The sequence below is a fragment of the Corticium candelabrum genome, chromosome 6 (assembly GCF_963422355.1).
Source record: "Corticium candelabrum chromosome 6, ooCorCand1.1, whole genome shotgun sequence".
NCBI lineage: Eukaryota > Metazoa > Porifera > Homoscleromorpha > Homosclerophorida > Plakinidae > Corticium > Corticium candelabrum.
The window spans coordinates 1,264,808-1,280,746 of record NC_085090.1 but is presented as its reverse complement, the minus strand read 5'-3'; the positions used below and the strand labels follow the sequence as shown (position 1 = coordinate 1,280,746).

The following is a 15,939-nucleotide window of genomic DNA, read 5'->3' as shown; positions in this document are numbered from 1 at the left end:
ACACACACACACACACACACATGCACACTGAGGCATAATGAATTTTTGATCTATTGGCTGACTTTTGTCTTTTTCAAACAGTTAGCAATTATAGTTCGAATTCTTAAGATCCAAGCTGCAGCAGCTTATTGGACACTTATTATTACAGTGCAATGTTAGCATACAGGAATTTGATGTCAAGAATAATCGTTTATTAATCAGTGTTCCAGTGAGTCTGTTTGAGCACAGGATGGAGTCCTGCCTTAATTTACTGGTCTAGTCAGGCCTTATTATAGCTTGTGCAAGGAATACTTGTTAGCTTTATGGGCTAGTCTCTTATAGCCAGGCCTTCTCTTGCTGTCATCTGTCCCACCTGAGAGTACAGAATGACGGTGGGAGAGGCTCTGGATATGTGAGATTACCTGTAACCACGCCTAACAACTGGGAGAGTGACGCATGTGCTTTGTGCAACACCATGCCTGTTTTTGAATCCTGGCTGGAACAGTGCTAATGAAATTTTTGTAAGTTGTTGTGCAACTTTAGTGTTGTTTCTGTTTCAGATTCTTCTTGTTACAATGAAAGCTGCTATTCCTAGCATTTTGCGATTTATGCTATGCACCCTTATTCTCTATATTGCTTTCTTGATCTGTGGCTGGGCTGTTCTTGGACCGTACAATGAGAAATTTAGAGACCTAGCAACCACTTCGGAATGTTTATTCTCACTGCTGAATGGAGATGATATGTACAACACGTTTAAACTGACAACAGGCACCAATGCAGCAGCTGTTATTTTCTGTCAAATCTATCTTTATGTCTTCATCTGTTTGTTTATCTATGTGGTACTAAACCTGTTTATTGGTCTCATCAGCGAGATGTATTCAGCAGTGAGGATGATGGGGAAGAAGCAGTGGAAGGCTATCTATTTGGGAAAGCTATATCATTTGCTTGATGAAGATGAGGATGACGATTGGGATGAAGATATAATTGACTGGCACAGGTACATTTTCGAGCTGGAACATGAGGTTTAGTTTGTATTTTATTTCTTGTTTATATTTTTGCTTGTCTGTAAGGCTGTTTGCGTGTTTTCTTCCATTTATATCTTTTGTTGTCTTTTTGTCTGTAGTTTGTCTGTTTTATTTGTTCGCTTGGAGTCATTTCATGCAAACATTACTATTAATTATATATATATATATATATATATATATATATATATATATATTTTAGCTCTTATACACCTGTACAAGTATGGTAGCAAGGCCAGACTAACCATGTGATTGTTGACATAGACTTGATTAATTGCATAGCTAAAAGAGTAAAAGTGGTGACTCTGTGACTTTTAAACATTTGACCATTGCAAGTCTTGCTGCGCGTCTAAGCATTATAAGATGATGAAACCTTAAGGCACCACATGAACAACTTTTCAACCGTTTTAAAGATACCAAGCAATGTGCTAGGCACAAAAAAAAGAAGAAATACAGAATGGTTGCTATGATCTAGGTGAAGTACAGCTCATCAGCATTGGAATACTATTCAGAGAGATACAAGTGTTGTCTGCTCTGCAGATGTTCTTCTACTGGTTTGTCTCTTGCACGTTGGTAATTTATTGTTGGTACAGTAAGCTTGTTTGCCGAAGAGTGTTTAGCTGAAGAACATCCAGTTTGAAAACTTTAGATCTTTGCTGACTGAAAATAAGAACATCTATTGTCTTTCTGTGTAATGGTGGGTTCACATTAAGGATGCACTGCAATGCTGCATCACTTTGTGTCTTTTGTCTAAGGCTTATCCTTGGAGTCCCAGGAAGTCACTGTCTTCTTGGTTGGAATACAGAAATTTAATTTACAGTAATTTAAGTTTTGTCTAGATTCTAAAATTGCAGTAATTTGAGACTGCAGAAAGAACCGGTTATACGGTAACCTAACTATCAGACATAAGAACATGGTTAGCCTGGAGGGGTGTTAGTTGTTCTTTGGCGTGTGAGCTTACTGTAAATGTAGAGGCATTTACTGAATGTGTCATGGAATGTAAGATTCAATAGGAAAGCACAACTTGGGAGCAGATAGTGAGTCAACACGTATGAGCATAAGATGAAGTAGAGTCAAAGAAACTGAAACAAATGATATGTAGATTCTGAATGAGTGAAGCAGAATGCAGTAACAGATGCTGTTCACAGTTTGAGTTACTTATATATGCTCGTAGTACCAAAACCCAATAATTTTACGTACATGTACGAGTGTTGCACTGATAAAGGCATTTGGCTGATATGCTGACAGCCAATATGTCTGCAATAATAAGCTGAAAGCTGTAACCGACATTTGATTTAGTTAATGTATTAAACACACTTAGATAGTTATGTTAATGCCCTATATAGCTGAAAATTTGTTGTAATACACAAGAGAGTTTCTGCTCTCTCTTGTCCAATTCTGTTTCACTTTTTATTGCATATATTGTCCGTATGGGAGACTTTTTTCAGTTGCCATCCCTATACTCACACATGGCCACTGACTGCGCTACAGACTGTAACTGTGCATGTGCAATGTATTACCTAGCATCAATGCAAAATTTGCTGATACCGATATAAAATTGATATCCCTATTTTGGCCTGTACTCAATAGCCGATCCAATTTACAGTGCAACCCTAGTTCGTACATTAACTTCTATTTTGTTTTGCGTAGGCTCAAACTGAACTGACTAGAAATTAGTTGGACAGGCCTAACTAAGTGTCTGTGTCTGAACTAATTCGTCCTCAAACTGTGAAGTAGAGCATGATGATTGAACTAATTTTGTGAGCTTGTAAAATACATAACAGCTATGCATCTAACCTCAAGGCCACGTCATATTGGATAGTCTGTGAAGTTTGCCAGAGCATGTGACTAGCTAAGGCATAGAAGCAAGGAATGATTTGAGAACTTGATGTTTAGTGGGTGTAGAGGTGCTTTGCTTGTGTTTATAGTATACGGTGTAGTCTTGTAAACACAGGCTGTTGTTGTGTTAACAAAACAGTACTGGTTTCTCTTTTATCTTGCTCTGGTTGGGCTGTTGTAGTACAACTTGTCTAATGTTAAATGTTATCTGCAGAGAGCTCCAGAGAGGACGCTTCCACTCATCTGACTCGGAGGGGTCAAGTGAAGAGCATGGCTGTAATGACCAACGCTCTACAAGAGACCTCAATATTGCGGAAGTCATCTGATACTGCCCTGAGAAGATGAACAAATGGTTAGGTTTTAAATGATGAGAACTTCTCTGCTCAGGTTACACAGTATTTATTAACTAGACAAGTGCTATAATATTGTAAGATTGGCTTGCCTGTGTCTTGTTGTTGATACATTTAATCTTTGACTGGCCTCTGCTGTTTATATTGAAGAAATAATTGTATGGTACTGTAACCCAGTTTACGTCTTCAGTCTGTTTTTGATATTTAAAGGAATGGTCTAGATGATATTTAATCTTCTACATTCGCAATAGCAGTTCATTGTTTTTTTAGTTCTCCCAATTATCACACTGAAACAGATAGTGTAAGTGCAGTGTCTTTCTTTTCTAGAACTCGTCTTTTTCGTTTTTGTTTACATGGGAAACCAAGGCCTGCTATACTTACATGTACTTGTGTGTTAGTGGAATATCAGGTTTTATCACAACGTTGATCTCTAATGCAAACTGTCAAATACGCTCTTTCAGTCTTTGAAATTCCAATCCCTCCAATGCTTACGAGTCATTAAAAGTCATGTTGAAGAATGTTGTGGCTAATTATTGATGATTTCTTAAAGTTGTTGGAGTCACAGTGCACATGCATGTTAAGTTAACACTCATGTCATAAATTGGAAAGTTAATCACAATACAACATATTCCCTAAACAATACAATAGTATGCAAAATGAAAAGTGATATAGTCTCTAGAAGTTTCCTCATCTCATCATACCTACTATAACGTGTGCAGATTCAAATCCTTGTCATTTGATGTAGCTTCAAAGTTTCCAATTGTAGAGACTACAATCCAAGATCCCTACTTGTTCTACTTAATTAATAGCATGTTTAATTAATTAAAGAGTGAACATTCCAAGCAATTAGATAAACAGAAAAATGCAAAAAAAGTAGCTTCGTTCTTGCCTTTACCTTTCAGTCAAATCCATCTCACAGAACAAATTTTTTCAGTCACATCTTACACGTACACCTAGACTCGCCTAGTCTCGTTTTTTTGCCTTTCTCACGTGCACAGGGTGTGCATAACCAAGGCGCATGCGTAATATCTTTTTCTTCACATTTTGAGGTGTGTCTAGTTCGTGGATGTCTGCGTGTCCAGCTTGTGGAAAACCAGTTTACTTTGGTAAGTCGAATTTTTTGAAATTTAGAATTGTCTGTCGGCCTTGCTGTCGAGCTTCATGCTGTCAGTTGGGTGGGGCTTTCTAACAGGAAGCTCTCTGCTGTGCTTGTACGTACGTGCACCAGTAGCGACGGAATCCGGTAGCAGTTACGGCTACCCGTGCTGCAATTTGTAGCTCGACGTTCGTCACCTGGCCTGCTCACTGCCGTGCAATGCATGACGTAAGGCTACGTGTCTCGTTTGTTGTTGTGATTTCTAGGTAGGTGCCGATAAGTGGTCGGAATTTTCAATTGCACGTTGAGTGTGTTGTCAACTGTTTTTTCGTTGGTTTTTGTGCAGCTGAGAGGAAGACTTCTCTTGGGAAAGACTGGCATTCTGGTTGTCTAAAGTGTACCAAATGTAAGAGAACTCTGACGCCCGGATCACATGCAGAGGTACACAGTTGTTCTACACTTGCAGCAGAGTTTCCGGTGATGTAATAGAGGAAATTGCTTGTCCGTGTGGACTCCTGTTGATACGTTTCTGTCTGTGTCTACCGTAGCCTCGGATCCCAGACGTTTCTGCAGGCGCCTACGTACAAAGCACAGAGTAGGCGGGGAAAGGGCAAAAGTGGGCGGGAAGAAAGAAACGTCTGGGTTCGCGCGCTTCTATAGAAAGCCAGTTCGGAAATAGGCGTACCTTTGGTAAGTCATAGGTTTCCGCACCAATCAACAATCGCCGCTCACTCAGCATGGTAGATTTCATTGATCAAATGGTGTTAATTGTCTCAATGACTACTTATTAGAGTTTCAATGACTACTTATTAGAGTACCAGGTGGTATACCACAGTGGGATATCTACTAAACGGGAGATCAAATGGCGTTGCCTTCAGAAGATGGATCGTGTCACGTTCGTTCATCAATTTCCGACAATGCAATGACAATTGCTATTGACCAGTCTTGTTCCCAGTTTGACATTGCGTCTGTAAAGCCTCTGCAATGTTTGGCGCTGAGTCAACTTGTCCGAGGTGATGATGTTCTGGCTTGCCTCCCCGCCGGGTTTGGGAAGTCACTGATTTTTCACCTGCTACCCAACACCTGCAAGGTTTTGCGGAACAGTGGGCTATTCGAGGGCATTTGCGATTGACCCTATTGTTCTCGTCGTGGCGCCGTTGCTGTCTTTGATGAAAGACCAGGTTGCGTACCAGATCGAGTGCGGTGTTTGTGCTGCTATGATAGGCGCCAGCCAAGCTACTGACAAGGAGATAAAAGTTGGAAAGTTTGAAATCGTATTTGGAAGCCCTGAAATTCTAGTCGGACAGAGGACATGGTGATTAGCACTTCAGGAAGGCGTTTTCCGTGATCGTGTTGTAGCAGTAGTTGCAGACGAAGTTCATACGGTTGTTCAGTGGTGAGGCTGACACTGTCTGTTATGTGTAGGTTGGTGTAATCGAATGTCGCTTTAAATCTATAGGGGCGGCCTTGCTAGACCAGAGCTAGTAGAGGAGGATGAAGATGAACCGTTTCATGTCTGGTGCGGTCTTGTTGGAGAGCTAAGGTCTCTGGTGTGTGCTCCAATTCTAACCTTGACAGCAACAGCGCTCAAGGCAACACAAAAAATCATTGTGAGTTGTGTAGGAATGTCTGGCAGATGCTATGTGATTACTAAGAGCCCAGAGTGTTATAACATCTTCCTACCTATGCAGAGAGTACATTCTGATGTTGAAGTTACCTTTGATTTTTTGCTGAGGCTGGTAAAGTCCAAGCAAATCAACTGTCCAAGGGTTTTTGTCTACTGCCAAACACAGAGTGTGGGCTCCTTACTGTTTACCCATTTCCACTATGAACTAGGTGACAAGTCTTACTGGCCAGGTGATAAAAAGGCACAAAATCGAGTTGTGGAAATGTACCATGCATGTACTCCAGACAGCAACAAACACATCATTTGCAGTCTCTGAGGGATGCCAATGGTGTTTGTAGAGTCGTATTTGCAACCAATGCCTTAGGGATGGGGATAGATGTGAAGGGTCTGACAACAGTCATTCACTATGGCCCTCCAGCTGACTTGGAAGTGTACATGCAAGAGATTGGCAGAGCTGGCAGGGATGGAAGCCAAAGTTTTCCTTATCTGCTATATAATGGACATCAGCTGAGACACACAAATAAATAAATGAAGGAGTATGTCAGCAACACTGCTCAATGCATAAGAGCTATGCTCCTAGCAGTGTTTGATGCAGTTCCTAACAGAGGAAACACCAGCCATACCTGCTGTGACATATGCTCTGTACAGTGTCAGTGTGCAAGCCCAGATCAGTGCCCTGGTTTGCAAAGTATTCAGATTGGTGAAACATCGACCTCTTCTCCTGTGATAGTCATCACTTGGAGACTGAACAAAGAGAGCTTCTGGAGTTTCTTCTTCTGGAGTACAAGATGAAGGTGGAGACAGAGCTTGGAATTGAAGATCAGCCTTTGTATACTCACCCAACTTTGGTAACAGGTCTTTCTGATTTATGTACTGCATTCAGTCGTAGAGAACGCCGGGCAGTTGTTTACTGTACAAGACATTCAAGCTCTAACTCCAGTCTTTACTGTCGAGCATGCACAGAACATTCTAACTATACTTAATGAGGTATGGACTCAGTTTTAAGGATATATATTAATTGGGATAGGTATGTGTGAATTGTACAAAATCAGTGTACATTTAAGGTGTCTCTCTTGAAAATTTCATGTGTACAACATTATAGCAGCACTTGACTTGCGTACTATCACAATCAACATGTCACAAGTCATAACATAGTAAAACCCAGAAAATCTATACAACCTGAAAGTCTACATCATGTGAAAAAGTATACGTATTTTCTACTGTAGGTGCAACATATACCATACAATTCTATTCCCTACCAAACTGCCAACATAATCAAGTACTTCTTAGTGTTTCTAGTGATTCCAGATGCTGAACTTTTGCTAGTGCTTCCTTATGGTTGCGAATCCACTGGGATAACTTGCAAGGATTCAGTTGCTGTAGCACATCATATTTTCATTGATGGAAAAGATTGTGTGATCTTGGCCTGGTCTGCTTCCTGACATTTCCCCCTACTTCCTTTGCTATCAACAAAACATCCTTCTTCCTATCCACTGCAGCATGTTTATTTGATTCATCAGCAATGGCTAGCATGTTGTCAAGGTTGGTGAGAACAGACTCTAAACTCATTGATGCTCTGCTTACTTGCTCTGCTGACTGGAATGACACATTAGCACCCTGGTTTCTTATCATCTCTTTGATGAAATTGTTGTTGTGCCCCACCATCAAGTCCAAGGGTATGTTCCTACCAAAACCACCATGCAAGTTGAATGTTCTATTCCACAGCTGCCTGTAAGCATCCCATGGGCTTAGAAGAGCCAGCTGATAAGCTTGAAAAAGAAATGCTTTCAAGGCATATTTAGTTCTACCAGCCTCTTTGAAGTGAAGCATTTATATTTCCAGATTCGTAATAGCCTTGGTCCATCCATTTCATGGACTGAATCTTGGAAGTTACGCTCTAACAGAGCCATTTTCATAAAATTGTAGCTATAGTTGAAAGCATGGTCGTCATTGTACTGTTGTTCTTGACTGCACATTCTATCTGATACTTGGGTTTGATCTATATATGAAGGAACGTGAGTCAGGCAATGTGCTATTTGCTCATGAAACCTTCTGTTATCAGCTGAAGAGAAGCTCTGGCCACAAGTAGTTACATGACATGGAAAACTGCGTGCGTGCATGAGATTTCGAGGTGTCTGTTGTACAGTTGCTGACATTGGGTCATGTGGTGGAGGCTCCTGTTCTTGTGCTACAACTACTGCTGATGTAGTGGCATGCTGATGTAGTGGCATGCTGATGTAGTGGCATGCTGATGTAGTGACTCTGACTGCATTTCATCAAGTGGCTCACCCTCACTAAGTCTATCAAGTACTGTTTGGGCTTGTTCTGATGGCTGTCCTCTCTGAACAGACTGATGGAAGCGGACACTATCTTGTTCCAGATGTTCCCACTGCAGAACAAACTTATCCATGATTTTGATGATCTCTCCATGAAACCACTCTTCCATTGATGTTCAGGAAGTCCTGGTGGGACAGCATCCATGTCCTCTGGGCCCCTCATACCAAAATGATGCAAAGCGCAAGCAATGACATATCCGTCTAGGACATCTTGAAGAAAGGTATTGCATACCCTATAGTTCTTATTTGTGTCACAGAAAACATTTCTTCGATCCAGTTTGTTTCGGAGATTGTACATTGTGCCCAAGTCACCACTGCTGTTTGTCTTGTAGAATTTTGCATAGATTAAATTGACAAATTCATCATGCAGTGAAAGTCTTCTGCATGTGGCAAGAGTGCTTGCAGTCTCTGATATGGCACCAGACCATTGATAACAGCCCTTTTTGAGTTTCGTGCACGCTCGGCAGTGAGTTGATCACCACCAAGCTGCAAGCGCACAAGAGGTTGAGATATGGCATTGTCACCATCTTCAAACTGATATGGAACATATATTGAGATGAGACATTATCTCCACCATGTCTTGTTTGTTTTCATTTAACTCAAGAAGACCCAGACAGTGTCTCTCTGACTTCCTACTGGCGTCAAACCTGTGATCATGGATGATGTGCTGTACCACAAACTTTGAAAACTGTGCAAATGCAGGGAGAAACTTAGTGATCACTCTAGAAACAAGCACCGCGAACTCATCACGAAGGTATTGGTGATCACTATTGGATGGACGAAATGCTGCATCAGAGACTGCCAAGATGGAACATTGTGGTCTGTCCTTGGACAAAACAGTTGGTGGTACAACTCTTTTGTCAGTTGACATAAGATTAACCCAGTGCAAGGACTTGTTTCTGTGATCAAGTGTCATATACTTTGTTTTGATCTCTAATTCCACATTGTCACCAGTGATCTGGTATAGCTTACGCAAAGGTCTGCACCAGACAGAGCACCAGAGTTACATTCTACTGACCCAGGCAATGAAGGCATGCTAATACCATGTCCACTCGTAGGACATTCTGCTTGGTCAGCTTCCCCACTAGCTACGTGTGTAATCTGGCTTAATCTGTGCGTGCTCTCTATGCACTCCTTTCAATGAATTAAAGAATAATCAAAGGTGCTGGCTATTTGCTTAAGCTTTACAAGAGTACGTTTATGAGACATTGCCAGGCCAAGCCTGTTTAGCCTCATAAAAGCTTTTTTCTTCGCTCCTGAATTATGCATGACTATACTGGTAATGTATTGCAGGGCAGACATGCGCTGATTTCTTGTTTTCAGGAGACAACCAGCAGCGACACTAAGACGAGTTAATAGACTGCTGCGCATAGTAGGCGACTGCCACTGTGAGCATGCAGCTGCAGTGAGCAACTTCCAGAAAGTTGGAGCAGACCCTGCTAATTCATCTGCCACAGTCTCAATTTTTAAACTAGTTAATTCTGAGAGTGATGTATTCCTCAGAACACAATTGGATGATGGTGTGCACAAATTCTCACACTCCTTGTTTACTGTCTTGCAAAGGCAGTCAGTGACTTCCAACATAAGATCAGGGACTTTGGAGATGACTCTTGCCAGTTTTTTTATGTTCCCAGTAGCCAATGACCTCCCTATGCCTGCCAAATTGGGATTGAGAATCCTCTCAGCTGCTGCTGAGGTGTACTTGTTCAGTGTACACCAGGCTCATTGTAGAGAATCAGGCAGAACGACGTTTTGGATAAATTGTTCCCTTATATATGTTTGTTGCAAATACATATAGCTCTACTTTTAAACTACCAAATAATTGGTATATTGTGCCATTAGCATAAGATTCCAAAAGATGCACAAATTTAGGATAAGCACTTTGGCATGAGCCGTCTTGACTATCACATGCAGTGTGTAAGGTATTTAACTGTAGTACAAAGTACACATGTACATTACAGTCTGGTACAAGTGTGACTCTATACGCATACTGTATGCAGGAATGGTATGACGTTGTACAGTACCAACCTTACATTAAAATTGTCTGAGATTCCAGGGATCTAATGCACTATAATGTCCGGATTAGGGAGGTTTGAGTGTACAGTCAACAAACTTCCTTTGGTTTCATGCATGCTAGAGAACCCCAAATCATTATTTTCGGCATGTTTCAATGAGGTGGAAATTCACCTTCTAAACGCTTACACCTATAGATGGTCTAGCTACTGTAGCTCATACTTCAAATTATTATAATAAGATTGTGACTGCATCACCTATCAAGCTTTTATCATCTAGATCCCAATCCCCTACCTATGCTTCCAAGCCATGTACAGTGAATTATTGTTTTATGCCATCAGTCAACAGACCAACAAAACATGAGTTACATGTACAGATGCATGTGTACAATACTGTATAATGTGTTATATTTTCGGCATTTTAAAATTTTGGTAATTCAGAAGGAAATACTTTTTGGTATAACCTAATTTCGGTAAGATGAGGAGGCAGACTTGGTGTGGCAGAAGTAGAAGAAATTTTGGGCGTCACGTGAGATCTAGTACTTTACCGCTTGCCCACTACCTATAGTGTCATGAACATTGTGCACCTTGGCTCTTGCATTTGTGGGTTGCTCTGAGGAGGCTTGTTTCTCCAAGCAGGCAGTTCTCATCACTGTGCGCGAAACTTCTGGGAGTTTGTGAAGTATCCGGGTTACTTTGATTCTATTGGTGCCTTCTGCACCTGAAGTACAGAACTTAGAAAATGTTGGGTGTTATCTTACTTTAGATAAAGAAAAGTCACACCGAATTTACCGAAAAAATTACACAAAAATAAAATAACACGAAAATAACACGTTATACACTATTTGTACAGTACCGTATCCAAAGATTGTGTTATACGTAATTAATTAAACTGTGTTTAGGATTATTTTTCTATCACATTAAATATATATGAGCACTATGCAACATGATGAAACAGTGCAACAGTGTAACAAATATCCATCCATGTGCTACTGGCAATTTACATGTTTTAATTATAACTTTATTTTAATAGGTTAAAGGGAGTTATTTCCAGTTAGTATGCACCTACTTTGACAAAAGCATCAAATTCCTTAGGGTCGTTCCTTCCAACACCATCTTCACTTCTGTAACAAACCATGCAATAAAGACAATTTAATTAATTTGTGTCTAGGCAGTGACTAACCTGTGTGATTCATGAAATTCAGGGTAAGGAATAGCAATTTGAGATGGCAAACCCGTAGTTGCAACAGCTTCAATGTGTATGGAACTGGCACGTAGAGGTTGTTTTGAAGATAGTGCTGTTTCAAACGAACTGCTGCCTGCATGGAAAAACAAGCCCTGTTGAAACTAACGTTTTCAGGATATAAACAGAACTGTACCAGTGTTGTCCACATCGAAGTGGGCAAGAGAATCGCTAGATATTTTCTCGCGTACGTCCAAAGACAAGACAGGTGTGATCTCACAATTGTCAACACCAAACAAATGCAGGTCTCTTTCCGGCTGGGAGTTGAAGAGAGATCTGGTAGCCTTGAATCTAGATGGCTGTCCATCGCTACTGCTGTTGCAGCAAACAAAATGATCCTACTGTATTGCACGATGAGCTCTAGAGCTGTCACTTACTCATGGTTAGACACCTTGTTTCTGCTAGGTGAAGCGGGGCTGACAGTTTGGTCTGGCTTTTTGCTAGTTTGCTGGATCGATGGTGTTTCTGGAGATTGCCGCCGTCTCCTCTTAAATCTGCAAGTCATTGCTGTTTGACGGCTAGCACCACATAGCAAAGTCCTGGTTTCCTCTAGCTGACGATGGAGACGCTCAAATTTTAAGAGCTGGTTGCGGCAAGTGGTACAAAAACAGCAAGAGCCGTAGCTTCTTGCAGAAGACCGTGGAGACGTGCGGTGGTGTGAAACAGACTAACTTTGTCCCTCCTATCTTTCCTGAATTGTGTTCCACATATTCGACAAATATCGGATGAAGGCGTCTTTGGCGTTCCAAAATTTGCCATAGCAGCTAGCTGCAGACGCGAAGGACAAAGAATAGAGCCAGAGGAATTGTCCCACGAGCTCTATTAGTATGTTGATGTAGGAAATATGATTATCAAATTGCCTATTGTGGGTACGTCTATTTCCGAACTGGCTTTCTGTAGAAGCGCGCCCAGACGTTTCTTTCTTCCTGCCCACTTTTGCCCTTTCCCCGCCTACTCTGTCGCTTTGTACGTAGGCGCCTGTAGAAACGTCTGGGATCCGAGGCTATGTCTACCATGGACGTCATCCCCATGGCCCCATGAGTAAGCCAAAACTACCTCGGTTGCTAGTCCCTAAACAGATTTGCAAAAGTCACTGGTACAGAAAATTTCAATTTCTACACTGAGCGAGAGCTCCCGCTTCCTACGCTGGTGCTATAGCTACAGCCCACTAGAGTGCATGCTGCATGGTTTTGCCCAGAGCCATATCTAGACGGCTCTGGTTTTGCCACTAACCTCTAACTTCCAGACCAGAGAGCTTTCGAAGCGCGCCAACTCTAGTTTGAACCAAAACGATACTAAAATGATTAAATAAAATGATTCTTGTGAGATTCCTTAACAAAACACTCATGGTCTGGAAACCTTGTTGTCAAACTGATAACGATTACATAATAATTAACTGTCGTTTGTTTTGTCTGGGCCCTCACAATTTTAGCCTGTGGCGACAACTACTTTATCACCACGCAAACAGCTCCACTGCACACATTTGCCACAATCACCATCTTTTGTTGCAGGACTATCTACACCACTGCAATTAGATACACGTTGCTCTCTCCAAGTAATGGCATACTGGCAAGTTGCACATTGTAATTACAGTAGGACACCACTTATCCAACACGTAGTTATCTGACGGCACGAATTATCCAATGGTGCATAGCTTGTCTGATCTGCGAGGCTGTGCGGACGCTAGGATATACAATTCCTGTGCGTACAGTACTGTATTTGTGATCCACGTGTCGTCAAATTAAATGTGAAGCTCTAGAAACGGTTCTTCAGTACCTGGAAGAACAACCTGAAGTTTCAGTAAGCACAATGGTCCTACTGAATGGGCTGCTGAAACTACAGCAAGAAGAGTGAAAGCACTGGTCCAGACTAAGATTAATGGTTACTTTAAGTCTTGACAGTTCCCATTAGTGTTCTCCTTTGTCAAACAAGTTGTACTGTAATAATTTTTTACATGTACAATTAGATGTTGAGCTTCTTTAAGTATTCTGCAGTTGTTTTTCAAAATGCGTCAGTTATCCGACGTTTTCAGTTATCTGACGCCCTTTTGGTCCCATGCCCGTCGGATAAGTGAGTTCCTACTGTATTGGCATGCGGGCGGGGGGGGGGGGGGGGGATAACATAAAATAGATGGTGTCATAAGCTGTGTTTTAAGCCTGGTGTACTGTAGTTGAATGAGTGATATTTACATGTTTCATTTCTTCTTTAGAAAGACGGTAAGCCTTATTGCAATGTGCCGTGCTACAGTTCACTGTTTGGCCCTAAAGGCTTTGGCCATGGAGGCACAGAAAGCCACCGGTATTAGCTGTGATGCTTTCCCAACTGGAGCAGCTTTGAACTGTATGATGCTGTACTTGGTATAGAGGTAACTAGAACATTTAGGATGAGCTGTCAGTGTTGTAAATTAATTTTGTGTATGAGTAATTCTGTGATTAATTAATTTGTGAGTGTAAATTCATTGGATTTGTCTCATCAAGGAGATGGAAGAGAAACATAGTCTGTTTATAACGTTTATAATACCCTTTGTTGACAAATATAGAATGTCCACAATAATACAGCAACTACGTACAGCTGAGGTGTATATTTGTGGTAAGAAAATGAAACAACTCTGCTGCAGTAATGTTCACTTCTGCTGTAGTCTCCTGAAGGTGCACAGCTAACAGTCTTTCCCTAAGTCATGAAACGAGAGTTTGTCAAAGTCAAGCCACCTGCATAACCTTTACATACTTTACATAACAACGCACCTTTCTTAGTTAATTCTTGTTCCACTTCTTTGTCTATCAGTGTCTGTATCTGACAACACACTCTCAACAAGTCCTTTGCTGTTTTGGTTTTACCAACTTGCTCCCTCTTTGCCTCAAGAACATCTTTCAACTTTCCAGCATCAGCGGCTTTCTTGTGTCTTCTGTGATCTTCTTGTTGTTCAGTCCCAACTCGACTGCAATCTCATACCACTGGCAATACTGTACTGCCGTGGTTAACAACGGTATGCCTTACAATCTCATAAAAATCAGGCAAGATTCCTACACACAAGATATTTTAGTGATCCAACATCACTGTCTGACAGATACCCCAACACAGTATTTTGTAATTCAGTAGTACAATAAATGCTATTCCAGCACAAATGGTCAAGTTACTTTTGCCACATGGTTTACCGGTTTACCTAAATATATCGTTTACAAATTACCTGCTTGATTACTGCAGTTGTAGTTTCAATATGTAAAACACTGTGTATGGCAAAAACTTTGAATTAATCTAGAGATTCAAGATGTGCATTGGCTAACATCTGACAGTACAAATGACTTCTTTGTTGGGAAAGTCAACAAGATTCCACAACTTCAGTGAGAGCAATCAATCGTACTATGGATCCACAACGGCTGCTTTCCTTGGCAAAAATTCAGAAGCTGTAGGCAAAGCTGGAAGTAAATGATAACATGTTTCCTCGTTCACAATGTCAAAAGACGATACAGCATAACCATATTTTGTTGACTGATAACGTCAGTGTTCTCCCCAGAATATCTCAAAGGCGTGATGGTGTAGGCGTGGCTAAATGGAACGCACTTGCAGGGAAGCCTACAGGTGCGCATTTATATCAATGCACCCTTCTTGGCCACTTATGGAAGCCTGTAGCGGTGGGTTGATATCAGTCCGCCGTTCTTGGCCGCACTGATATCAATAGACACATAATGTAGCGAGGGTTATCAAATGTGTAAAATTTACTTTTTGTAATATCAATGCAATAATCATTAGTTAATGTTAATGTACTACAAAATAACGTGTGCTATTCTTGATAGAATGGACATGTTACCGCCTTGTATTCTACATAAATGAACTGTGGAATGTGTGTGCACGCTCTTCGATCAGCAGCTCAGGGGCCCCCAGTTTGGGATTGTCGTTTGCTTCCCGTTGTGGAAACAGTACTAATCGACTTTCCAGTGAATTGGATACGAGTAGTGAGTTTCAGAAGCCAAACTCTTCCCATTCGGTGATTGCTGGTGCCCTGAAATCTTTTTGGTATGTTTAGATAAGTAATTAAATCGATTAATAATAATTACAAAATTAGACAAATACACATGCACACATTTAGTTGTAGATGTGTTCAGTAATGATGTAGTCGTTATTGTAGAGTTATACATTGCAGAAATTTCCAAAAGACAATTTCAAACTTAATACAGGACTGAAAAACGTCCTTGGATTGGATTATTGTGTGAATTCATGTTATTTTGTTTCTGCTGTGTATGAAATCTGTACAATAACTGATATATCATATCATAGACACGTGTGGGTGAGTGGTCATCTGTATATGTGTACATATATATATATATATATATATATATATATATATATATATATATATATATATATATATTAGACATGTATATATTTATACTTCTTACAGATCCCAACTGGGATCAACTCTACCATCTAAAGCTAT

At 40.8% G+C, this 15,939-nt stretch overlaps 2 protein-coding genes across 2 annotated transcripts; both read left to right on the top strand.

Moving 5' to 3' along the window:
* The first annotated feature begins 407 nt into the window (after positions 1-407).
* LOC134181151 (mucolipin-3-like) lies at positions 408-3,362 on the top strand. The gene is made up of 2 exons (XM_062648365.1): positions 408-976; positions 3,055-3,362. Exons 1-2 carry the CDS (start codon positions 555-557, stop codon positions 3,164-3,166), a joined length of 534 nt encoding a protein of 177 aa, XP_062504349.1. The 5' UTR covers positions 408-554; the 3' UTR covers positions 3,167-3,362.
* An 848-nt stretch (positions 3,363-4,210) lies between these two features.
* LOC134181211 (cysteine-rich protein 1-like) lies at positions 4,211-14,016 on the top strand. The gene is made up of 3 exons (XM_062648442.1): positions 4,211-4,296; positions 4,633-4,727; positions 13,714-14,016. Exons 1-3 carry the CDS (start codon positions 4,257-4,259, stop codon positions 13,807-13,809), a joined length of 231 nt encoding a protein of 76 aa, XP_062504426.1. The 5' UTR covers positions 4,211-4,256; the 3' UTR covers positions 13,810-14,016.
* Positions 14,017-15,939: the final 1,923 nt, after the last annotated feature.

Coding starts and splice junctions, on each gene's coding strand:
- LOC134181151 (XM_062648365.1), top strand. CDS start 555: ATGAAAGCTGCTATTCCTAGCATTTTGCGATTTATGCTATGCACCCTT. Junction 977..3,054: donor GATATAATTGACTGGCACAG/GTACATTTTCGA, acceptor TGTTATCTGCAG/AGAGCTCCAGAGAGGACGCT.
- LOC134181211 (XM_062648442.1), top strand. CDS start 4,257: ATGTCTGCGTGTCCAGCTTGTGGAAAACCAGTTTACTTTG. Junction 4,297..4,632: donor TGGAAAACCAGTTTACTTTG/GTAAGTCGAATT, acceptor GTTTTTGTGCAG/CTGAGAGGAAGACTTCTCTT. Junction 4,728..13,713: donor CGCCCGGATCACATGCAGAG/GTACACAGTTGT, acceptor TTTCTTCTTTAG/AAAGACGGTAAGCCTTATTG.